This window comes from Arvicola amphibius, chromosome 4 (genome assembly GCF_903992535.2).
Source record: "Arvicola amphibius chromosome 4, mArvAmp1.2, whole genome shotgun sequence".
NCBI classification, from domain to species: domain Eukaryota; kingdom Metazoa; phylum Chordata; class Mammalia; order Rodentia; family Cricetidae; genus Arvicola; species Arvicola amphibius.
In genome coordinates, this window is record NC_052050.1 from 43,515,256 (window position 1) to 43,540,024 (window position 24,769).

Genomic DNA, 24,769 nt, shown 5'->3' on the forward strand with positions numbered 1-24,769 from the left:
GGTGACAGATGCTTAAGGCAGAAAATTTCATTTAGGGGAAAGCAAGATGGCTTAGCAGACAAAACTGTTTGCCACCAAGTCTAACAACCTGGATTCGATCCCTAGGACCCACACGGCGGAAAGAAACAACCGACTCCAGCAAGTTGTCCTCTGACCTCATCTGTGCCATTGCATGTGGATGTATGTGCGTACACACACACACACACACACACACAAATAAGTGAATAATTTTTTAAAAGAAATTTCATTCAGCAAGGCAAAAGACTGGTGCCCTTGGGCCTTTCTTTATTGCCAAGTGTGTAACACTAGCCTGAGAGAAGTCCTAAGTCCCTGGGTCTTGGAAAGTCAGCAGAGAGGGATGGGGATTCCAGCAGTAGGGTGTGGGTGGAGAAGAAGGGCAAGAAGTCTGGAGGTCAGAATGAGGGCAGCGTGGACCAGCCCTGCCTATGCCGGCACAGGCCTCCGTTTCACCAGAGTGGACAGGTTAATGAGGCACTGGGGAGCCTGACTCCTAGGGCATGAAACCAGGGGTCCATCTTTGCTCCCTAGGCCTGGGCAATGTCCCTTACCTGAATGGATGCTGAGGCCACCTGGCCAGCTTGGTCAAAGTCCAGAGAGAGAATCTGGGAGAAGCGGGTGGCACTGCCATTCATGATGGTAGGGCTGTTCCCAAAGGCTTCCAGGATGGTGTACAGGGCCTGCCACTTCTCCACTGCAGAACACAGGCCCAGGGGACATCAGAAAAACCAGGGACAGCTTACCCGCCAGCCATGGGCTCCCGGATGCCCCAGACAACAACTGCCCAGGGATTGGGATATGTGAGTTCAGGGGGTTAGGAGCCAAGGCTAAAAGAGCCAGCATCCAGGAGAGTCATTCTTCTTTCCCCACGCCCCTGCCCCACCCATCTGGTTTCCCTGTTGCCCTGCCTTACCAGAAAACACCTTGCTCCCGCTGGTGCCAGCAATGGTGGCCAGATACTGCACCAGATGCTGAAAGCTGGTAGTCTTGCCACTGCCACTACTACCCAGAAGGACAATGGACTGGTCCTGGCGGCTCATCAGCATTGCCCGATATGCAGTTTGGGCCACGGCATAGATATGGGGTGCCATGTCCTCCCGCCGACACCCCTTGAACATGTGCATCACCTTGAGCAGGACAGGCACAGAGTGAGGGAGGCTTTTGGAGCTGGGCCCACCTCATCTCACCTCTAGTACTTATACATTTCTGTGCTACCACTCCATCCGGGTATTTTAAAGGCAAGGTCACGCATGGAAATGCAGATACCCACCAACTCTACTAAAGATGGCAGGATAGCCTTCTGTCCCCACCCTCTTCCCAAGGTCAACTATGAGAGTGGGCGGGAACCCAGTGGACACTGGAAGAGTAGAAAACCAGAAAAAGTAGGGTGCAGGTGGGTGGGTCCCTAGGAAGGCACACCTTCTCTGAATACACAGCAGGGGCACCTCGGGGACTGAGGACAAGCAAGCTAGGGCCAGCATAGGTGTGTAGCAGGCTAGCCCCATAGCGCTGGCGTAGTGTGTGCAGGACGCTAGACTCGTTGAGATACACCAGTGAGGCTAGATCTTCTAGGCGGTCACATGAGGGAGCATTAGCCTGGGAAGAAAGACAAGGAAGATGCAGATCCCATCTCCATCACAGGGGCCAGGCTTGCCCTGTCTGTGTCCTCCCTTGCCAGCAGCCTCCTTCCAACCTTCTCTATGTCGTCTTCATCCACATCCAGGATGGCTCCATCGTGGTCCAGCTTCACGCGCACCTTCCCCTCAGGTAGGCTGAGCTCCTCCGACTTGAGCTGGCTGGCTGCAGAGCAGGGATAGTTGGACTTGGGTCTGGGAAATTCGACTATTCTCCTTAGGCCTTCTTGGTCCTGTCTTCTTCCCCACTGGCTCACCAGACCCTCCTTGCTCACTCCAGCCCTTACCAGAAGTAGAGGCATTTTCCATGCCAGCCCTAACCCAAGCCCTGCATCCATCCCAACTGGCAGAGACTCACCCAAGGAGAAGCCATCCCTATGGACCAGCCACACCTTCTCCGTCTCATACCAGGCCTCTTCGGCTGCAATCTGCTCTTCCGTCTTGGCCTGTCAGAGGGAAGGGAGGAATACACAGACACTGTATTGAGATGTAGAGAGACAAGGGCAGTGGGAATGAAGAGATAAGGGAGGAGCTATGGGCAAGTGGGAAAGTTGGTGGGAGCCACAGGACACAGGGGAGAGGGGAGAGAGATCAGGAAAGGAGGGAAGGGAGAAAGCCAGGAGCGTGGAGGACAAAAACAGTGAGATTGGGATTTATACCAACTTTGAAGGCCCAGGGACACAGGAGCACTGTGGCCAAGAGAACTGGTCCCAGGAAAGCAAGTCACCAGGCTCCACCTCCAGCTGCTCTAGCTCTTCCCCGGGAGACCGTGAGATCTGCACCCTGACTCCAGCCCTGAACTCTGGGCCACAGTCATGAGTTCTTTTGTACCAAAAGAAAAGCCTCTTCCCCTAGACTGGGAAGAGCCGTTTTCTGCATCCTAGGATTCTGTCTTGTGGAATGACAAGAAGCCCTGGGCTCTAGCCTGAAGATGCTTTATGTGGGCAAGCCGACATTGCCCTTCTCCTCTACTTGGACAGCGCTGACTTGTCAAACACAGGGAGCATAGGAAAGGTGTGAAAGGGCTGGGACACCCCCGAGGTCCCCAGAGATGACCAATCAAAATAAGCATTTCTAAGCATTGTCAGAGCGGGGCTAGCAGATCTGATGCCCTCAAATAAGAACACTCGAGCTAGGAAGCTGTGGCACCAGAGGAACTGGGACAACAAGAGACCTAACTACCATGGTTATTATGCCCCATGGCAGCATGTGGGAAAATGCCAGCAATGTGATGACATCTTGAGGGAGGCTGGCCACCCCCAGAAGACCAGCTCTCAGGCTTGCACTGGCTGCAACACTCTCCCCAGATGGCAACCCCCGCTCCAGATTCTTACCCTAGGTGTGTCCCTTTCTCATGAGACCCAAAACTGGGGCAGAGACACCGCTCTGTGATGCTGAACCCTGCGTGAGGGATCAGAAAATGGCAAGAACATATAAACAGAGTATTCGGCTCATTTTTAGATTTGAAAGGGAGGGAGATCAATAGGCTAATCATAACAAAGCAGTCAATGTTCTCATCTGCCAAAGTGAAAAAAATTAAAATACTTGGTTTTTATCTTTTAATATTTGAAGGACTGATTTGGTAGTGTTGGCACATGCCTTTGATCCCAGCACTCAGGAGGCAGAGGCAGATCTTTGAGTTCAAGGCCAGCCTGGTCTACATAGGTAGCTCTAGAAGAGCCAGGACTACATAGAGAGACTCTCTGTCTCAAAAAAGAAAAATCGCCAGGGTCTTGCTTTTTACAGATCACATGAACCAGCTGAAACTTTTGTCTCGAGTGACAAGCTCTAGGGCAAGCATGGCTAAGTGTCAGAGTGACATCAAAGGGTCATGGCCTGTCACTAGCTTCTTTAGGGATCATCTGAGAACAAGTTTCTCACAATGACCATGAGGTGGAGACAGAGACCAGTATCTCATCTTCAGGCTGGGGCTAAGGGAAGGAAAAAGGGTCTTTTGGATTTTTTCCTACCCAGAGCGATCTGGGCTTCAGTGGCTGAGAATCACATGTGGCAAAGCTGGGGCCATGATGCTCCCCGAGAGCCACAGCTGCACCGTCTCAGCTCCCCTGGGTCCCCTACTACAGAGTGGGAACCTGGAGGGAAAGAGGCCTTACACTCCAGCAGGAGGCCCGAGCACAGACGCCAGCCCAGGTGTAAGGTGGGGGTGGTGGGTTGTCACCGGAGAAAGCAGAGGGCTCCTGAGTGGGGCAGGAGCACCCTACCTGGCTGTGGGCAGGAGAGGCGGCCTCAGGGTCCAGCTACCAGCAGCAAGCAAAGAGAGAAAGAGAGAGACAGGTGAAGACAGGTAGAGACCACTGCAGGGCCCCATCCGAGAGACACCCCTGGACCAGTGAGCCAGCACCCTGTTCAAGATACAGCATGGAGGTCAAGAGTTCTTGCCTGGGATTAGGGTGCTGGCCAGGCAAGAGAAGCCAGACTAGAGGCGGTGGCTGGGGGTTTTTGTTATCGTCAGACCTTTCAGAGACAAGGCTCTTAGGGGGTCACTCCTTGTGGTATCTGTCACTCTGCCTCTAGCTAGTCTCTCCTGGACTGACTGTGCAGTCCACCCGGAGTTAATCCCCCTCCTCCATGCCCCTGGCAGACCAGGCTACCTCACAACACCCAAAGCCTGGGCCCCCTGGATCCTCCTGCTTTTATCCCAGGACATCGGCCTCCCTGCGGCTATCAAACACCAAGAGAATGCGGTTCCTCCTCTCTAAACACATGCCTAGGGAGTACCACTCCCCATGCTAAGGGCTAGCACAAGGGCACCTACAGCCTAAATCTAAGATGCCTTCCTCATGCCCCATGGCAAACAGAGGCATCATTCCACCCAGCTCCAACCATAGGGCTGCCTGTCAACTGCCCAGTCCCTGAGCCAGCCTTCACCTCTACATTACAGCCTGATTACTTAAAAAACCTCAACAGCCTTTCTGGAAGAAATGGGAGCCAGGTGAGCTTTGAATGTTGCCAGTTAGAAATGAGAAGGGTTAATATCTCCACATGGGTCTAGACACTGGACACCAAAATGGGAAATATCGACTCCTGCCTTGCCACACACCAGGCCCTAACACCGATGAGCATCCTCAAGGCAGGAGAGCAGGGCTAGAGAAGAGGACTAGATCCCAAGCTATGAAGGGCCCCTCCATGGTCATGGCCCTGGGCTGTCTGGAGTACTAATACTCCATAGAGTTCAGCTTTCTAGAGCCATTGTGAGGGCGCATGGACAGCCATAGCGTTCCCTTCTGTCCTTCCCCCCCTCGCTCTCTCTCTCGCTCTCTCTCTCTCCCTTACACACACACACACACACACACACACAGAGAGAGAGAGAGAGAGAGAGAGAGAGAGAGAGAGAGAGAGAGAGAGAGAGAGAGAGACAGCCAGGGACTGGGAACCCACACACAAGAGAGGTGGCATTACAGAAGCTGTGAAGATCCTCTCAAGTCGCTGGTGTGCTTCCTCTGCGGGACTCAGCCGGACCTCAGGGTCAGCTCCTGTCTAAAGGTTAAGCCACTATTAGTTCTAGCCCAAGGGACAGCAGGAGGCACCACATACCAAGCTCTCAGCCCGCGGAGCCACTGAGACCCAATGCAGAAGTGAAGTAGCATCCGGGAGACAAGCCAAATAAATGCTAACTTGTGTTTTAAAACTCTATGAAACAGAAAGGAAGAGCCAGATGCTTGTGAGGGCTGGGGTTACTTCTTCCTACTTCCCTAACCACTGTGAGCTCTAAATGACCCTGTTACTCCCTCCCCCCTCCCATTTACTCCTATACCAGGATGTGCAAGAGATGAACTGCAGGCCAGGATATGTCTCAGCTTCCAACTCCACCCTCGTGCATACAGAAGGTGCAGAGAGCCAGAGGGAGCAGGCAACAGCCCCAGACAGGCACATGACAGTCCTTGGCTACTTAGAGGTTCCCTGAGAGACTGGAGTTCAGCTCCTACCCCAACCATCAGACAAGAAAGTCCCTGCCAACTGTTTCCTAGGGGCCAGGAACACTCTTCCCCGACAGAGCAGGCCAGGAGGATGGGTAAGTGTGACAGCTGGCTTTCCTCTACATTTGGCAATACCCAGAAGGAAAGGGGGCAAGGCCACTTCCAGGAAAGATGGCTCCCAGGGGAAACAGCCAGTAAGTGCCTCAAGGTCCCCGAGGCTGTGCCCTGGCATCAACTTCATCCCTCTCCTTTGAGCTACTAGAAACCTGAGAAAGCTCATGTCTGTCTCCCAACATGTCCTGTGAGACCTCAGCAGGACCTACAAGACCAAGGAGCTTGAAAAGAACGGTTTCTAGTGCAAGACCAGCTAAGGCTGGTGACGATGGGGTAGTGCAGACACAAAGGGGTTTACTCTGCCTACCTGCTACCCAGGCACGGGGCTTCCCAAGAGTCCCGTGGCCAGATCTGAAGAAGGCAGTGATGGCATTAAGAAGCATCATCAGTATCACTGTCGGCCCTAACATTTGTGAGTACCTGGTGCCAGAGAGCAGGCCTGGCATATAACCTATGACATATTTAATCAGACAGCCACCCTCCAAAGCAAGTATCATACTTGTTTGTAATTCAAAAATCCAAAGAGGCCCCCAAACAAAATGTTTTTCTCTTAATTCTTTTGGTGGCAAAACCTGTTGATCTTTTATCCTCCTACCGCAAGAATACTCATGGGTTTGCTTTGGAAAATATGTATACCATAAGACATTCCAAAATATAAAAGTGACAAATTCCCAGTACTTAAGGCTTCACAGAAGGACTAAGGGCCCACATTATAACTCCCCACTTGACAGAGAGGCTCCTAGCGGTGGACCTGGCTGAAGTCTCCCAGGAGTGTGGCTGCAGGTATAAGCCTGAGCCACCTGACCTAAGAACACTGCTTTCACCCCGCACTCATCTGCCCAAGTTCTGATCTTTAGCTTTAGATGTGGCGCCTCAAGCTGGCCTTGTATAGTTAGAGACCAGGTCTCCAGTCTCACGGGAAGGCCTGCAGCATGCTGGTTAGCGGTTCTCGTCAGCACCAGGCCAGAGCCCAGGCCATCGCTCATTCTAGCACAGGGTTAATGAAAATCATGCAACCCCTGCCATGGGTCAGCACATCACACTGGGCCAGCCTGGATCACGCGAGGTTCCTTCAGGCTGGAGGAAGCCACCATTAGGGTGCTTAGCCCTCAAGCAAGGGTGGTGAGGGACACGGGAGGTTAGTGGCACACTTGGGTACCTCCTGCTGCACACCGGAGTCTGGTAAGTTGGCCTGCTGCTCTCCAGAGTGGTTCAACTTCAGGTCAGCAGAATTGGGGTCAGACAGCCCTTGTGTTGGGGCTGGAGAGGACTGCTTATTTGGGGTTTCAGGCTTGGCTGGGGATCCTGATTTCTTTGGAGCATCCACCACATTTGGGGAGGCTGGCTTTCCAGAGGAGCCTGGCTCCTGGCTGGGGGCCTTCTCTCCTCTCCCAAGAGGCTGCTTGCTGCGGGACTTGTGGTCCTTGCCTCGGCCCCGAGACATCAGACTGCGCAGGCCCATGGACAGCTCATCCTTGACAGCCTCCTTCTTTGTTTCAAGCTTTGGTGGAGCAGGAGGAGGAGGCGGTGGTGGCGGGGGCTTGGGGCTAGAGGCTGCCTTTTCTCCTTTCTTGCCTCGCGGTGGGTGCTCAGGGGACTTGGCTCCTCGGCCTGGAGGCTCCTTGGCATTGCCAGGCTCCTCGCCAGGCAGCACCTTGCCCACCACTTTCCTCACCGCATTGGCCACTGGGTTCCGGGACAGACCTTGGGCCTCTTCATTTGGGCCTTTGGCTGAGGCGGCCCCCAGACCATTCATAGTGAGTGTGGCTTCCGGGCTCTTTGCTCTCTGGGAAGTCTCTGAGGGTGATGGGCTGGTGGCAGGCTGAGGACTTCTAGGTGGACCACTGCTGTCCTTAGTGCCGCCCTCTAACTATAGTCACACAAACACAAGTAGACATGAATAGCAACCTACATCCCTACCCAGCTCATGCACACAGGACACAAGGGGTGCAGCCTCAGGCCCCAAGACAGAGCTTCCATTCACGCACGGAACAACACACAGATCCAAAAGCTCCCCTCCCCCATCTCTCCACCTTCTAGAGTCTAGACATGCAGACAGAACGAGTACATTGAAAATCATCCCACTGCCCACCCCCAGAAGGTGTAGAGGAAACTGGAGACACCAGCACAAAGGGCCCCAGAGCCCAGCAGCACCCTAGAATCAAGTCTTTATGTCAGGGTCACAGCTGACACTCAGAGGGCTGGAAGGTGAGGAGGTCAAAGTCTTAGGCCTGTCTCCACCAGTTTCCTGCCGGTGGAATCCCTATTCCTTCATCACTCAGTTCTCTAGACAGTCAGAACACAGCCTGACCAGCCTGAAGAAAGAAACTGACAAGATACTCCTCTTGAGCCAAGCCTCTCCCTCAACCCAGGTCCTCTGCTCCGTGGCCACTGTCATAGTCACCTTTACCCTGCTGCAGAGACCCCAGGGCTGGTGTTGTTCCCTCCTGCAAACTTCCCATGGGTTTAGTCCCTCTTCCCAGAGGGCATATGTGGAAATGATAGGAGGAAGGGGAGGCAACTTGGGCCTACAAAGTGTTAAGTACCCCAGTAGCCACAGCTGTACTCCCTGGAGAGCAGGGTCCTGGCTCAGCTGGGTAGCTGAGTAGCTGGACTGATACCCAGACTCTGGGCACCCAGGAGTTGCCTGGTATACATTGGCACTCTCCATCTGGGGTTCCCACCCCCTCCCTGACACTCTGCCAGGAACTGGCTGAGGTGGCCACTAGGAAGGCCATGATGGTTAATGGCAGGGCAGAGTTTCCTGCAAAGCTAGCCACACTGCCTGGGGAGGATTCAGGGCCGACCAGTGACGTGCTATTCACCGAGCCGTAGCTCAGGTCTCGATCCCCTGAGCGGCTATGATTTTAGATCACACCGCTGTGGCTGTGATGATATAGCTGCCATGCCTGGCTACAGGCTCAAAGACGACAGACTGACCACATGCTGAGGGCACCTCACTGCCTGAGCACAGCTGAGTCAGAGGCCTTAGCCCAGGCCTCTGCTCTAGGGAGGTTCTGCTGCAACAGTGAAGGAGGGAGGCTGGACTGCGGCTCTTCTAAAGCTTTGTAGGCCAAGAGTATTCAGGGGCACGTAAGGGTACTGTGGAGCTGGCCATGGCACCAACTGCTGGGTCTTTCTCCCTTCCAACTCCTGGCTTCCCTCCTCTCCCCTCAGTGAAGATGACGTCATGACAGTAATTGCTAACACATACATAGTATTTTGCCTGCTAGACGCTCTCCTAAGTACTTTACGTGCTATTTTTGAAAAAGAAAAAAAGAACCTTCCTCACATATCTCAAACCACAGGTTAGCCTTGGCCTTCCAGGACAGTTTACAGGGCCAAAGGAAGCCACATGCCTGGCTAATCAAATCATTCCAGGAAGTAGGGGCAGCCAGGACAGCTATCATTTGGGGTGAGGAAGCATTCGTGCTCCAGTATGCCCACCCTGGCAATGACTGCGTCCTCTCTTGGACACACATCTGGACCACTGCTCAGAAGATGTGTTCCCATCACCAATGTGGTAGGGGGCTGGGGACATTGGGCAGCTGTGGGCAGCCTCCGGGATGTGCACGAGAGAGCTGAGGGGTGGGGTGGAGTGGAAGCAGCAGCGGCAGCTGCAGGGAATCCCTCGGTGCCCTTGTCTCGGGCCACCCTGTGCAGGCGGAGAGTCCCAAAAGCTGAGCTCTCATTTTGTCAGTGCTCGCTGACCTGAGAGTTTACCCACCTAACCCCACCTGCCCAGAGGGTCCAAGAAACCAAAGCTGAAGGAAGACAACTAAAGGGAGCCGGAAGGAAGACAGAGGGGTGGGCCCCAAAGCACCGTGGCTTACCCCCCACTCCATACACCCGGAGTAGAGTCTCTCTCTCTCACACACACACATTGCACTTTGCACTCCATTACTGATAATTCCCTCTAACCCACACCAGCAACACTGGAAAGGATGAGGCCAACCCACCAGAGACATGTACATACACCCATACTCATGTACATGTGCACACACATGCACACACACACACACACACACACACATCTCAGGGAAGCACTTACGGCCCCTTCCTCTTTGCCAGGAGGGCCAGGTTTTGCCAGAGATTTGTCTTCATCCTTAACCTGAGGGAGCAGACAGAGAAGTCACTGGCAGGTCCAAGTTGGATGAAAAGATTGAGAGGTTTTTCTCTCCCTGAGAAGCCGAGCAGTGCCGGGGCTGGGGGGTCTGAGGAAGGCATAGCTTTACTTGTGACTGAAACCGCCCAGAGACAGTGTTTTAAGAACTAAGAGTCTTCATGGAAGTAAAACTAAGGATGCTGGGGGCCTCAGTGGCCAGGCCACTGGGGTTGTCAGAAGTCCATATCATGGTTTCAGGGGTCACAAAATTGCCAGCCATGCAGATGGGGGAAGGAACCCCAAGATCAGGTGAGGTATGCAGGAGAGAGACATGCCTGACTAGGGTCAGGGTTTATGCTACAGCAGGAGCAGGTAGCCTGAGCCAGACAGAGGTGCAGAGTCAGGGGAAACAGCAGATGCCATAGTTGTCTGGGGAAAGACCGATGATGTCGCTTTGTAGATGCTTTGAAGGTTCCTCCTGTTCAGAGACTGGCTGAGAATGGACTCCAAGGTGCGGGCCCCAGTGTCAGAAGAGCCTGATCTTTTAGCTCCTCTCAGCATCTTTCCCTCCTAAAGCCCAGGCAGGCCCAGGAAATTTAGTGGTCCTTCTTTCCCCAGGCAGCTCTGTCTGCAACATCCCCAGCCTGCCTTGCTTTCCCTGCACAGTAGGGGAGACAGGCGACCTTAGCAACATCCAGAATCAATTATCCAATAGCAAAGTGGGACTGTCCATTTTCAACCAGGGTCCGTGGTCAGTTTTGAGCTCCAAATAGCAGTGCCTGGACACTGTCCAGCACGATGGTCACTGCGGTACTGAAGCTGCATCTTGTCCATGAACATATTCAATGGGTCCAGAGTTCAGTTAGCTCTCCCTGACATGGACAGAGGGAGGCTGGCAAAAACTCACAGAAAAAACCTTTCTACTTCAGAAACTGGGGTCTGTGCAGAGAAGGGGAAGGGAAGGGCTGGGTAAAGAGGATATATGCAGGGTGGCTAGGTCTGTACCTGCTGCCCTCCTCACCCCTCCCCACAGAAATCACACCATGCATTAGACCCCAGGCACACAGGTTAGAGGATAGCAAGTATTCCCAAACCACACAGACACTTTCATTAGTGCGTACAGTGCTGTTAGCTTGGTTTCAGATATGACCCAGATTCTAAGTTCACTCTGAAACCCTCACCAGCTCCAAATCTGTCCTTTCTCCAGTAGCTTGTGTTTGGGGTCCCAAACGGTTGTCCAAGGGGAGGCATTGGGAACACTGGTTGCCCCCCAAAGTGTCTGGGACACTGGGCTCAGGTCTGAGCTCAGCGCTGGATTTAGCCTCAGGCTGACTCACGCCCCCTTCCCCCCCTCCCCCAAGGTTCTGGCTGCTGTAGGTCATAGTCCAGCCAGAGACTGTGCATATGCACAAAGGCATGCCTAAGGCTGCCACAGCTTGAATTATTCTCTGGACCCAGATGCCAATTGGCCTGGTGCCCCCACTCTCAGATCCTTTCTTCTTCTGCCCACCTTAGCCCCCAGACTCAGGGAATCTGAGTTCCCAAGGCATCAAGGCCGAGCCTTTCCCAGAACCCCACAGTCCCAGGGCTGAATCTGAGCCACAGGCTGTAGAAGGGTGAGGAGCGGTGGCACAAAAGGCAGCTCAGCTTACAGAGGTGGAGCTCAGGAAGGAAAGTGACTCAGCACAGGGGCTCATCGAGACAGAAAAGGGCTCCCAAAAGCCGCTGTGCCCCCAAATGCACACACATGCTCCAATCCATTGCTAGCTTCACCATGCCAAGCACATTAGAGAACCAAGATTTTGAAACTCAACTTCCCTTTTGCTCCCAAAAGGCAAATCGCGATGAAAAGGCCATAGTGCTGAAGGCAGCCTGCACCCTGAGTCAGAGAAGAAATAGGGGCAGGGTCTCTCAGGGATTCCGAGTCTTCCTAAGGGTCAGGACCCGCTGGGACAAATGCTGTAGGTGACAAGAGGAAAGGAAGATGGGAGGAAGGAAGATCACAAAGCCAGGTCACACTCTGCAGCGTGAGGAATGAACTGCTAGAAGAAAAGAAAAGCAAGGTGGGTACAGGGCAGAGAACGTCTAGACTGGGAAGCTATGCGTCCTCAGATAAAGCTACTTCACCTCGCTGGGCCTGCTGGAGAAGCAGGGGCCAGACTGGTGTAGACAACGGATAAAGTCATTTCCAGATCCAGCACTGTAGGGGCTGGCGGGTGGAGAGCTGCCCAAGCCCTTGATTCTCCAGGAGGCAGAAACCTTCCAGGAACGAGAGGTGTATAGAGTGGCAAAGCTCTCCCATTTGCTGGTCCTCCTGACCCTCGACGCCAGAGTGTACCCTTGCCCAGGAGATGTGTCACCAAAGAATCTCTTCGAGTCAATGGAACTGGAGATCTTGCTTGTTCCTATAACTGACTGTGATGAATAAATAGTTAGAAATTGGTTTTGTTTGGAAATGCTAAGGATGAAAGCTAGGGCCTCACACGTACTAAGCAAGGGTTCCACCTAGGAGCTGTGCCCTCGTCCTTAAATTTTTTTGTTTTGTTTTGTTTTTTAAGAGAGGGTTTCTCTGTGTAGCCAGGGCTGTCCTGAAACTCACTATATAGATCAGGCTAGCCTGGAACTCACAGATCCGCCTGCCTCTTCTCCCCGAGTGCTAGGACTAAAGGTGTGCACCACCACCGCCCAGCCCTCTCCACCAGTTCTGGTGACTTCTGTCTTACTGTCCAGTTAATATGCTGCCAGCTTTAAATTTATTTAATTAACTCATTTGCTCTTTGAACGCACGTCCAAAGTTTTCCTATTGTTTAGGGAGGTCCCATCTGACCCAGGACATCTGGCTCCTCCCTCTGCTCCAGCTGCTCCAGGGAGCCTCATGCTGACAGCCTTGGGAAAGAACGATCCAAATCTCTCCTCTCTTCCTTACCACGGCCTGGGCCCAGGAGCATCCTATCTTCACCCAACAGAGAACAGAGCATTGCCTCTGTAACAGTCACCCCAGATACAAAAACGTATTTCTCCTAGAGCTAGGAACTTGTTGTGGAGAAAGGGTTCCTAGAGTGAAGGACTCCTGCTCAGACACGTTTCTGCTCCAGGAATTTCAGCCATTTCTAACACCGATTACTGAATGTGGAATGCCCACACCAAGATGGACCCTATACGAGGTATTTACCATCAGCTCCCTCATCATTTCCTTCATCCATCCATCTGTTCACGTGTGTGCACTCACCCACACAGAAAAGAACGGAGGCCAGGGGTTAAGATCAGAATGTCTTTCTCAATCACGTCTCCACCTTGTTTCTCTTAACTTTATGACCTTTATGTGTGTGTGTATGTGAGAGTGTGTGCACACGCACGGCACTATGGTGCCCGTGTGATCAGAGGACGGCTGGCAGAGTTTCCGCCTCCTTCAACCACGTGGGCCCTGCAAACCGAGTTTCTAAACTTGTACAAGGGAGACTCCAATATGTCCCCATTGCCTTCTGAGGCCCTGGCCACCTCTCTCTCTGTGTCATTTCTGACCTCTTCCCTTGAAAGAAAGGAAAGGAAACCACCACTCATGAGTGTTCTTCTGAGCCAGGCCCAGGATAGGCACTTCATCCCTCCCTCTCCTGGCAGCAGCCCACTTCACAGGGGAGCGAAGGGGCAGAGTTGCCGAGAGGTCCCCAGCCAGGAGGGGTCTTGGTAACTATGTGATTCTCTGACTGGGATTCCCTCCTAGGCAGGACTCTCTCTTACCCTTCACACCATTAGACACAAGTGTTTGTCACATGACAATACTGGAAACGGGTGGGGGCAGGGTTTTGGCCCAAAGCTCTTTCCCGCATACAGACTACAGAGAATAAGGCTTGTCCATGCTGATTCTCAGAGGTGTGCCACAAACAGGAGAGGTGTATTCCCAACTTAGCAACCATGAATAGAGAGCAGACTCCTTAAGCCGTGGGACCCAGCTGAGAAAGGCAGGGCCTGGCTGAAAATGCATCATCTTCTGGTCTAGCCAGCCCATCTGCAGGAATGTATGTCCAACGAGCTGACTTCAAGAAACAAAGAAACCCCACAAGCTCATGCAAGCATTTTTTCATAGATGCGCTCCACAAAACAACTTCAGACTGCAAACAACCCACGGGACTAGAATCAGAGATGGTTAGGAAAACGATGGCTTCAGCCCAACACATGGCTGTGCTGCCATTTAAGCTGACAAAGGTGTGGACAATGAAACCATACGGAAAATTCCACACAGAACGACATCAATCAAAAAGAACTAGAACATAAACAGCATGCAAATGGTGACCATAATAATTTTGTAAATGGTGTGAATTAGACACAATAGACGCACTTGCTATTTATTTTGCTGTGCATTTGTTACTTACTGCTTGTTTTTATTGTAAGGATGGCTAAATAGTCTATATAAAAAAAAAAAAGAAAGAAAAAGAGATAAAAGCTAGAAGCATTTGTTTTCAAAGGGGAGAAATCTGCTGAGAGTCTGTCTACCCTCAGCCCCAAAGGCGCCGGTCACTCAGGGAGTCGAGGCTGGGTTTTACTCTCCCCAATGCCAGGACCTACCACTCTCCCATAGTACCATAATTCCCAGCACCCACATGGCAGCTCACAACTGTCTATGACTCCAGTTCCAGGGGATCTGACACCCTCACACAGACATACATGTGGGCAAAACACACACATAAAAATAAATAAATCTTTAAAAAGAAAGAAATTAAGAAGGAAAGAAAAGGGGAGTTCAAAGACCCTAAGAATAATCCTATCCACTGGGTAACCCCTCAGGCCAGGAATGCCCAGCCCGGGCGGATATGTTAAGGCCTATGTGTCTAAGCCAAACATGCAAGCCCCAAGAGCAGCAAGTAACTCCCAGAGAGAGACTGTGTCTAGAAGGAACCAAAACATCAGTAGCTAAGTTAAGTTCCCAGCCTGTCCCCCTGTGCCAACACTGGCGATGCTCTTCCTTCTCAAGGAAGCCAGAACCATCTCCTCTCTCCTCATCCCTTTCTGAGGCACAAAAGGCAGCTCTCAGGAGACTCTCCTGGACAATCTCAAGTTAGCACCCACCTAACTAAGCAATAGGGGTGGAGAAAGGAATGAAGGAGAAGGGAAGAAATAGTAACAGCTGCCGGAACTTCCTGTTTGCGGTGCTGGGGAATCGCCCCAGGCCTCACACATGCTGGACAACCAGTCAGCCACTGAGCAACACACCCAGCCCTGACAGCGCATCTTTATTGAGCATCTTCTTGGCGCTAGGCACTGTGCTCAGCCCCAACAAGCATCGTCCCATTTGATGCTCACAACATCCCTTTGAAGCAGACATGAGTTTCGTTTTACAAATAAGCAAAAGGAGCCCCAGAGGATCATGTGACTTTCTCACAGCCTCATGACAGCAAGTGGCAGATCTAGGACTCACACTCAGATCTGTCCTTTGCCAAGCCTTTAGGGAAAGTGGCCAGCCCTCCCCCATACCTCCCCATACACAGGCCATCAACATCAGCAGCAACAGCTTGGGTAGGAAGCAGTGGTTTCCATCGAAGACCTGGCTCTCCACTCATGACCTGAGCACTCTCTTCAAAGAGCTTCTTTAGTGGAGGGGAACTCTACAGAGAAGGGCCTGAAGGCCACACTGCCAGCCAGCCAGAGGAAGAAAGGAAGAGGAGCTAGCCCTCAGGGTCAGCCCCTAGCCAGAGCCCTCCCCCACTGCAGGGCGGAACAGAAAGCAGCAGAGAACCCTGGGCTGCTGCCCACCAGCCGGGAGGAAGCAGGTGCGCTGGGATGGCTTCCTGCAGTTGCAGAAGGGCCAGGGCTTCCTCTGACAGACAGACAGGCCTGCTGGAGGCCTCCCCTCCCTGAGGACACTCAAGGCTTCTCTGCAGGGCACTCTGCATCATTTCCCATGGCCCCGAATCTGTGACAGTCAAGGTACTGGTGGCCTGGGTATGCAGGAGGGGGTGGGGAGTAGGCCAGAGCAGGAAGCAGCCCGCTCACAGAGTGAAGAGCTCTCTCCTCCGGCACCACTCTGCTCTGCCCACACACACCTCCACAACGGTGCCAGTTTGGGAGCCGGGACAGGGCAATTCCTTGGGCATGGAGAGATACAAACGCTATGGGCACATCTCAGGCTCCTGCTACACCTCCGCACTAGGCCAGCCCACACTCTGCCAGCTGCTGACTCAACTGAAAACCTTACCCTTAGTGGCTGGGGGAGTAGAGGGAGGGCAGGGTGGCCTGGGAGGCAGCTATGTCTCTCCTCACTAGCTTTTTTAAGGAACTTACTTCTCTGGAATAATCTCTGCTCAAAGAGAGCCATGTGCGGGGAGGGTGGCTCAGTAGGTAGAGACGCTTGATGCCAAGCCTGAGGACCTGAGTTTGGTCCGCAGAATTCATATGGTGGAGGCAAAGAACTAACATGCACAAGTTGTCCTCTGACCTCTGCACACACGCCGGGTGCGTACGCACACACGCGCACACACACACACACACACACACACACACACACACAACTGAAAATAAAAAGTTTTCTTTAAATGAAAATAAAAAGAGGCTCACAGACAAGCCATCCCTGAGATGCCACATGTGTCCCTTCTAAGTATCCTGGGTACGGGAATAGAGGAGGCCATGCTGGGTTCTTCCTGAAGATAGTAAGACGACTCCAGCCAATTTCAAGGACCATCCCCTGTCAAGCCCCTTTTTCTGTCTAGTCTAGAGTAAGAGGGGAGAAGGGGTCACAATACCAGCCCAAAGCAGGACCAAAATCTCCAAAGAGATGCCTGGGCTCCGGGCTTTAGAAGAATAAAAGCCTCCATAGCAATCATTACTGTGGGAAAGGCGTGCCTCAGTCTGTGGGGTGGCGGAGGCAGCCCCAGGAAACTGAGGTTTAGAAGACGATTCCCCATCAACACTCCCCAAATCGTGAGTCAGGCAAAATATGTGGCTTGCCTCTTAGAGGTTTTGAGGCAGCTGGAGCTGTGTACTACCCTTTCAACCAAGTAACTGAGAGAGGGGCCCCAAGGCGGCACCACCCCTTCCTCGCCATCTACTGCCACATCTGGGGAAATAACAAGACATCTTCCTTTTCTAAATGAGGAAACATTATGGGGATCCCAGGACATTTCCGGGGTTGGGGGTCAGAAGGACACTCACCCGCATGGCCTGGCCTGGAGCAGCCCAGAGCAAGGAGTCTCTCTCTGCTGCTCCCGTTAGCTGCTCAAAATAGCACAGCCTGCAGCCCCGCCCCTGGTCCCCTCCCTCTCCCAGGCCCCTCCCGCTGCAGCTGCCCAACCCTGCCAGGGCTGTGGGAGACAGCAGAGGCTGGAGCACTGCAGGTACCAGGTATGCCCATAGCCAGAGAGCAGTGGGGTCTAGGTGGAGGGGAAAGGGGGCTATTCAAATAAGGGTATGAGATGACACAGTCAGTGTCCTGGGGTTAGGGACCGAAGACAGAAAGGGTGGCACTTTCCTTCTGACACACACTCAGGCTCCTGGACAGCTGGGCTGATACGGCCCCTAAAAATAGCAGAGGAATTTGAGACCTGCAGCCCCCGGCCCCACAGGCCAAGACTGAGACTAGCACGCGCAGGCTCTCTCAAACACACACATACTAGCAGGCACGAAGGCAATCACAGCGCAGTATACTTGAGAACACTTCAGTCATACGCCTGACTATGCCATCTAATTAGTGTATGGAGACACTGACCCTACATCCAACGTGACATAAGGCTGATGGACAGTAGGTCCAGGCAGCGGTCATGCAGCAGCTCTGTAAGGCCTCCTGCTACTGCCTCATGATGAGAGACGAGCAGGGAATCAATTGCTCTCTCTCTCGCTCTCTCTCCCTCCGTCCCTCCCTCCCTCCCTCCCCATTTCCCTCTCCCACACACCAACCAGTTGCTGCATAGGCAGGGGAAAGTGGGGTGGGTGGGGAAGGAGGGGTGGGTCTTAGCCCTGCAAACAAGGAAGCTGGGGGTATCTGGCCAATGAACAGAGGCTGTCAGTGAGGAGCTGTGTCCCTTGTGAGAAATCCTGGCCTGGCTCTAGGTAACACTACCAAATACCCGTCAGAACTATAGATACCCTGGAGGCTGAGATGGGGCTAGGAGAAAGATGGCAATACACAAAAAGACAGGACCTGCCAAGTGTCTATAGAAAAATAAATAAATAGAAATAGTCATTGCTTCCCTCTTCCTCTCCAGGGACAGACTGGAAAAACCCAGGCTTGTCACCCCCAGCCAGTTCTAAGCCCCAGGGGTCCTGCATCAATGACATTCTCCAGGAATGGACTGGTAAACACTGCCCAAAAGGACCAAACCCGGTTTTCCTTTCAACATGACTGTGCAAGTCACCTAGTCTTACCATGCCACACACATGTGCACATAGATGCACAAGGCTATCAGGAACAAGCTTGTGCCTCTGCTTTCCAGGGAGGTCCCCTGGTCCTCCTGATGTCACTGAGGTCCTCCTGCAGTGTCAAAGGTCCTGCACCCCCACAGTGGTACTCACTGCAGCCCCTGAAAGACTTTTGGATACGATACCTAGATCTCCCCGTTTCCCTCTCAGTTTCTGATCTAACTGGTCTGGGAAGGAGCCCTGGGCACTGGGATTTGGGGTGATTCTTTGAATGTTCTGTTCTTTGGTTTGGTTTTTAACGTGTATGGGTGTCTGTGCACCTCACAAATGCCTGGTGCCCAAGGAGGTGAGGAGAGGACATGAGATCTCCCAGAACTGGAGTTACAGATGGTTTGGTGAGTGGTGGGTGGGTTATGTAGCCATGGGCAGGTGACTTTAATTCCCCTCAACTCTACAATGAAAATTATGCTCGTACTATTTCCCAGTCAATAAGAAGCAAGTATAGATTGATAGAAAAGAGTTAGTTCTCAAAGTGTGGCCCCTAGACCAGCAGCATCCACATCAACTGGAAACTGGTTAGAGATGCTAACACCTCATCCCAGCCTCCTGAATCCAGAGCACTACAAGGGGCCCAGCACTTGTGACTTCAGCCAAGACCCTAGTGATTCTGATACATGCTGAAGTCTGAGATCCTGGTAATTCTGATGCCTACTAAAGTCCGAGACCCTGGTGATTCTGATGGCACTGAAGTCTGAGACCCTGGTAATTCTAATGGTACTGAAGTCTGAGACTCTGGTGATTCTGATGTGCACTGAAGTCTGAGAACTACCACTTGGAAGGAATCACTCACAGTATTCCATGGTTAAAGAGAAATCCTTCAGAGTCAGACTTCCTAGTTCAGTTGTGGTTTTTTCACACAGTAACTACACGTAGTGTGCACTCTATAGCTCACACATAGTGTGCACTCTATAGCTCACACGTAGTGTGCACTCTATAGCTCACACGTAGTGTGCACTCTATAGCTCACACGTAGTGTGTACTCTATAGCTCAGTTTCCTTCACCTGAGAAGGGGGGATAATAGTACCTACAGCACAGAGTTAGCATAGGGTAAAAGATCCAGTGCATATGAAGTTCTGAAAACACCACCCACTTCTGGGGCTGGGGCTCAGTGATAGAATATTTATTTACCATGCTTGAGTTCCTGGGCTCCGTCCCCAGCACCTGGAGGAGGGCACCTGTAAACAAAGTGTAAATAACAGCTGGGATGTCTCGGTGAGCAAAAATACTTGTGTAAGCAAAGGGACATGAGTGCAAACTCCTAGAACCCACACTAAAGCCCAGTGACAGAAGCTGGAGAAATGGCTCTCAAGTAAAGATCATGTCCTGCTCTTCCCGAGGCCCAGACCAGAGTTGGTCCCAGCACTCAGGCTGCCTGTAACTTCAGCTCCAGGGGATCCAACATCTTACTCCCCCCACCCAAAAAAAGTTAAAGGTTAAAAAAAAGTAAATGCTGTTATGTTAAAAGGGGTGGGGAGAGCTGGAGAGTTGCACTCATTCTTGCAAGGAACCTCAGGTTTGATTCCCACATGATGGCTCATAAACATCTGTAATTCCAGCTGCAGAGGATCCAATACTCTGCTCCAACCTACAAGAGCATCATACATAGGTGTATGATGCACATACATACATGTACACAAAACATTCATACACATAAAAGAAAAAATCAATAATCTAGGTGTCAGGGTACATGCCTTTGATCACAGCACTCTAGAGGCAGAGGCAGGGGAAGATGGAGCTCTGTGAATTCAAGGGAAGCCCAGTAGTCTACATAGTGGGTTCCAGGAGCTACACAATGAAGCCCTGTCTAAAGTAGGTACATAATAAATAAATCTAAAACAAACTTTTATTATTATTATTTTGGTTTTTTGAGACAGGGTTTCTCTGTAGCTTTGGTGCTTGTCCTAGAACTCACTCTGTAGACTAGGCTGGCCTTGAACTCACAGAAATCCGCCTGCCTCTGCCTCCTGAGTGCTGGGATACATGCACGAGGAAGGCCAGGCCACCCTTCGCAGCTGTGTTCGCTTTTTGGATCTTCTGTTTGGAACTATGTCAGGCTGTCCCTCACTTGACAGCACGCCTGCATCCAGTAGCCTCACTTCCTTCCAATAAAGACTTCTGCAAAGGCCTGAGAAGCACAGCCAGCCAGGGTAGAACAAGAGGAGGTCCTCTGCTAAGTGCAAACTCTTTTTCAAGGGCTTTCAGACAGAGGTCTTAGCATCTTTGATTGTGGCTGCTTGCCTGCTTCAGCAGTGCCCCAGATGACATCTGGGTGACTGGGATGCAGTTTTGCTCTGAGTTACCAGCAGCTGTGCTCCCACCTGTACCTCTTCCCTGTGGGAATGACTGACTCCGGCAGCTCTCTGAGCCATTTGCTTACACAGGGAAATCATCCCAAAGCAGTCTCACTTCCCCTAAGAAAAAGGCAGATTCTTAGGCAAGAGAGAGCGGCCAGAGACCCCGGAGCCCACTGGGTTTCACCGGTTACCACAGTCAGGCCTGCTGTGCAGATGCTGCCCACACGTTTCCCCATCTTAGTGAGACCAAGAACATCACTGCAGCCACACATCATTCCACAGCCAGTCAGACCAGGCCTGGGCAGCTCCCCCTGCCTCCAAGCATGGTCTTCATGTAGAACCTGCCCATTCCACTTGCCCTCGGCCTTTACCCCGTCTTGTCCAGCTCTCCCCGTTCCTAGAGACCCACCCATAGCTCTGCCTTCTTTAGGAGACATTTCTTGCGTGTAAGGAAAAGCAAGAAATAAAAGGCTGGCTAGGTAGTGGCAGCATAGGCCTTTAATCCCAGCACTCGGGAAGCAGAGGCAGGTGGATCTCTGTGAGTTCGAGGCCAGCCTGGTCTACAGAGTGAGTTCCAGGACAGCCAGGGCTACACAGAGAAACCCTGTCTCAAAAACAAACAAACAAACAAACAAACAAACAAACAAACGGCCCACCCCGAAGTGTGGTGCAAAAAGAGATGATGCAACAGCACCCCTGGAGCTGAGTCCCACCAGGCTCAGCCTCTTTCTTGCCATCTGATCTAAGACAGAATTATCCCACTCCTTACAGTAGTATAATATAGTTCCTGCTGTGTGTGGTTGTTGTGAGGATAGAAGACAGCACATATTTTAGCCTATGCTTGACAAATTAAATTGTAGGTAGTAACTCCATAATTAACATCACAAAATTATCATTTGAAACCACAGCCCTCACCGTGTCTGTATCTACACAGTGCACAGGGGCTCCTGGTTACACTTGGGTTCGTACCCTACTGCATACGGAGAGTCACATATTATGTAGGATTCTGATTCTACAGTCATCATGTAATACAAAAGTAGGATCCAGTCAAAACTCCCCGGGAGACGGCTCACTAGTGAAGACCACTCGCTGCTGCTCTTGCAGAGAACCTGGGTTCAAGTCTCAGCACCACGAGGGGGCTTACACCACCTATAACACCAGTCTCAGATCCTATGCCCTCTTCTGGCCTCCACAGGCACCAGGCACAAACATGGTGCAAAGACATACATGTAGGCAAAACATCCCCCCCACGAATAAATAAATCTCCTAAAATCCCTAAAATGGCTCAGCAAATAGAGCGCTTGTGATTTTGTGTATACAACCCCTCTCTATGCAGCTTCCTGGTCCAGACTTCAAGGTGTTTGAGATTAACCATGGTTTGAAAATACTAGATGATGCCAGAAAAAAAGTTTTTATACATTTTATTGCATATTGTTCTGAAGAATACAATGAAATTTCCCATCATCCTATTCGGTTCTAACCAAGACATGAGTCCATTACACAAATGCCATCTGTCCAAGAGTCACTGAGTAGCCATCCTGGCTGTGAGGCTGGCGGTCACAGGATCCCGGGGCTGTGTTCGATAAGTCTAATAATATCAATAACAATAATTCTACTTAATAATGATCCCGGAGATGGGAAGGCAGTTCAGTGGCAGAGTACTTGCTTGCCATGCTCAAAGCCCTGGGTTCAATCACCAGAACTGTTAAATAAAAAAAATACTGTCCTAGCTGGGCCATGGTGGCACACGCCTTTAATCCCAGCACTTGGGAGGCAGAGGCAGGCGGATCTCTGTGAGTCCGAGACCAGCCTGGTCTACAAGAGCTAGTTCTAGGATAGGCTCCAAAACTACAGAGAAACGTTATCTCAAAAAAGAAAAAAAAATACTGCCCCTAAAGTGGGGAGCAGTAGAGCAAGCAACCCAGATGTGCCAAAGAGAAGCTGCAAACTGCTTCCTATAGGTGATAACATGGTAAGGTTTCTGAGAGAGTTGACATTTATGTAACCTTTAATTACAGCGTATTGTTATTATTGCTGCTATTTTATTACTGTTAATCTCTTACTGTGCTTAATTTATAAATTAAACTTTACCATAGGTATGCATACAGGAAAAAAGTTAGCTCTAGGATTTGGTATTAGCCAAGCTTTTGGGCATTTACTATGGGTCTTAGAACAAATCTGTGGATGATGGGGAGCCACTGTACCATTCTATACAATATATTGCCATGGAAGTACAATGTACAGTATGTATAACACATAATAAAAATACACAAAGTACTACTTTAATAATTTTAGGCCAATATAATTTCTTGCACAAACATATAGTTGAACTCATTGAAGCTTATTGTGTGCATGCGATGACTTTGGGGCCTAAATTAATGTTCTGAACGGTTATCAATTGATAACCACTGTGTTTAAGCCTTCTCTCCCATGAGGACCACTTTCTGCCTCCTCTATATGCCGTCTGTAGAGACTGATTCTCCACATCCTAGCCAGAGTTGACTCCACCTTGCAGCAAGCCTACACACCATACAACACAAACCAGCCATCTTTCCCACAGCTGGATGGTGCTGGCCGAGATCACCTGAAGCCCTGCTAAGAGCAAGCACGGGGCACACACATGTGCTGTGGGATATTTGATTACACTGTGTGAAGATGTGTCTCTGTCCTTCCTCACCTGCCTAAGGCACCTTCTGATTGGTTTAATAAAGAGCTAAACAGCCAATAGCTAGGCAGGACTTCTGAGCAGAGATAAGAACTCTGGGAAGAAACTGAGGTGGCAATTTGCCAGCCAGTCAGGGAGAAAATTGGATGTATAATACTGAGGAGAAGAAGTGAGCCATGTGGCAGAACATAGATTATATAAAGGGGTTAGTTTAAGCTAAGAGAGCTAGTTGGGAACAAGCCTAAACTAGGCCAAGTTTTCATAATTAGTAATAAGTCTCATGTCGTCATCTGGGAGCTGGTGGTCCAAGGAGAGACCTGTTACACCTACCCCAGACTCTGCTCTGGTCTATGCCTTTTTGTCGTCCGGCCCTGGAATTAAACAGTGGGTGGCACACACAGCCCGGTTTTATAACAATTCTGTTGCAGGCTAGAGCTAGATAAAAGTGAACCTTGGTGTCGGGACAGATTGGTGACTTCAGGAAGACTCAACTGTCCAGTGTCCATCACTCTGTAAGTAACCCCTAATAAATTTGTTTATACTCAGTAAAATGAATTTTTTGAAGGGCTGTTATTCAGAGGTAGAGTGCTTGCCTAGTGTGCCTGAAGCCCCGTGTTCGAGAACCCGCATAGTCCCCCACCCACCCATGGGACAAAGTTGAATGAGTCACTCTTCTGGCTGTTGGTGCTGGGGGCATAATTTTATATTTTCCTGGAAGTCTTGCTCAACATCACCCTACACTCCAGCACTAAGCACACAGTAGATATTCAACACTGGATTTACCCATCTCATCAATAATAATAATAATAATAATAATAATAATAATAATAAGCTGAATAGATGGGGGTGAGTAAAGAGGATATCCACATCGAGCCAAAGCTTTAGTACTCTGCTCTGCCATGCTGGTAGAACGACGAGGGGAGTGGTCCTTGGCCCCCTTGGTGGCTAAGCAGAGCCGTGGGAAGCCTGGTGGGAAGCTGTGAGAGGCCGAGGAAGCTGGCCATCCAGCTAGCCATGCAGTGAATCCAACCAGCTAGCCTCGTAAAGAACACTACGGGGAACCACAGGTCTGGGTCTTTCCAGCTCCGGAGCATTGACTGCCCTTGGAGCAGGCAGAGGTGGGACGCTTGCTGTTGTAACCCATCATCCATCCACTCGGACTGACGCAAGGATGGGCAAGTGGCACAGAACAGTGACTTAGCTTCTAAGTCTCTCCCCACAACAAACGACCAGCAGAGGAAGAAAGAAACGCACCCCAATAGTTATCACAGCTGAATTAAGAACGTGCGCCTCCAGCAAGGGGCACCAACCAAATTCTGGGGAGACTCAAGGGCTGAGAATGTCTCTAGGTGAGGAGAGGGGGAGTTAGACACATGTTACAGACAGCTTGGAGCAAGGTCATGAAAGGGAGTTTTTTGTTTTTTATTTATTCTTTTAACATTTTCTTTCGGTTTTTTGAGATAGGGCTGTATAGCTCTGGCTGTCCTGGAACCACTCTGTAGACCAAGCTGGCCTCAAATTCAGAGATCTACCTGCCTCTGCCTCCCAAGTGTTGGAATTAAAGGCGTACGCCATTACTTTCTGGCCCGGGGGT

General features: G+C 51.2%; 1 protein-coding gene across 21 annotated transcripts in view; it reads right to left on the reverse strand.

Annotated features, from left to right (window-relative positions):
- Myo18a (myosin XVIIIA) overlaps positions 1–24,769 on the reverse strand; it is a 99,500-nt gene that overhangs the window by 45,304 nt on the left and 29,427 nt on the right. For 14 of the 21 annotated variants that reach the window (XM_038325152.2, XM_038325150.2, XM_038325170.1 and 11 more), the window contains 8 exons: positions 9,756–9,815; positions 5,073–5,150; positions 3,875–3,910; positions 2,011–2,098; positions 1,712–1,818; positions 1,438–1,614; positions 932–1,145; positions 570–712 (listed from right to left, as the gene is read on the reverse strand). In XM_038325152.2, the coding sequence (XP_038181080.1) occupies positions 570–712; positions 932–1,145; positions 1,438–1,614; positions 1,712–1,818; positions 2,011–2,098; positions 3,875–3,910; positions 5,073–5,150; positions 9,756–9,815 (903 nt within the window). Of the gene's footprint in view, positions 1–569; positions 713–931; positions 1,146–1,437; positions 1,615–1,711; positions 1,819–2,010; positions 2,099–3,874; positions 3,911–5,072; positions 5,151–9,755; positions 9,816–19,344; positions 19,392–24,769 lie in introns of those variants that run through there. The other 7 variants (XM_038325168.2, XM_038325166.2, XM_038325165.2 and 4 more) reach the window with 5 other exon arrangements.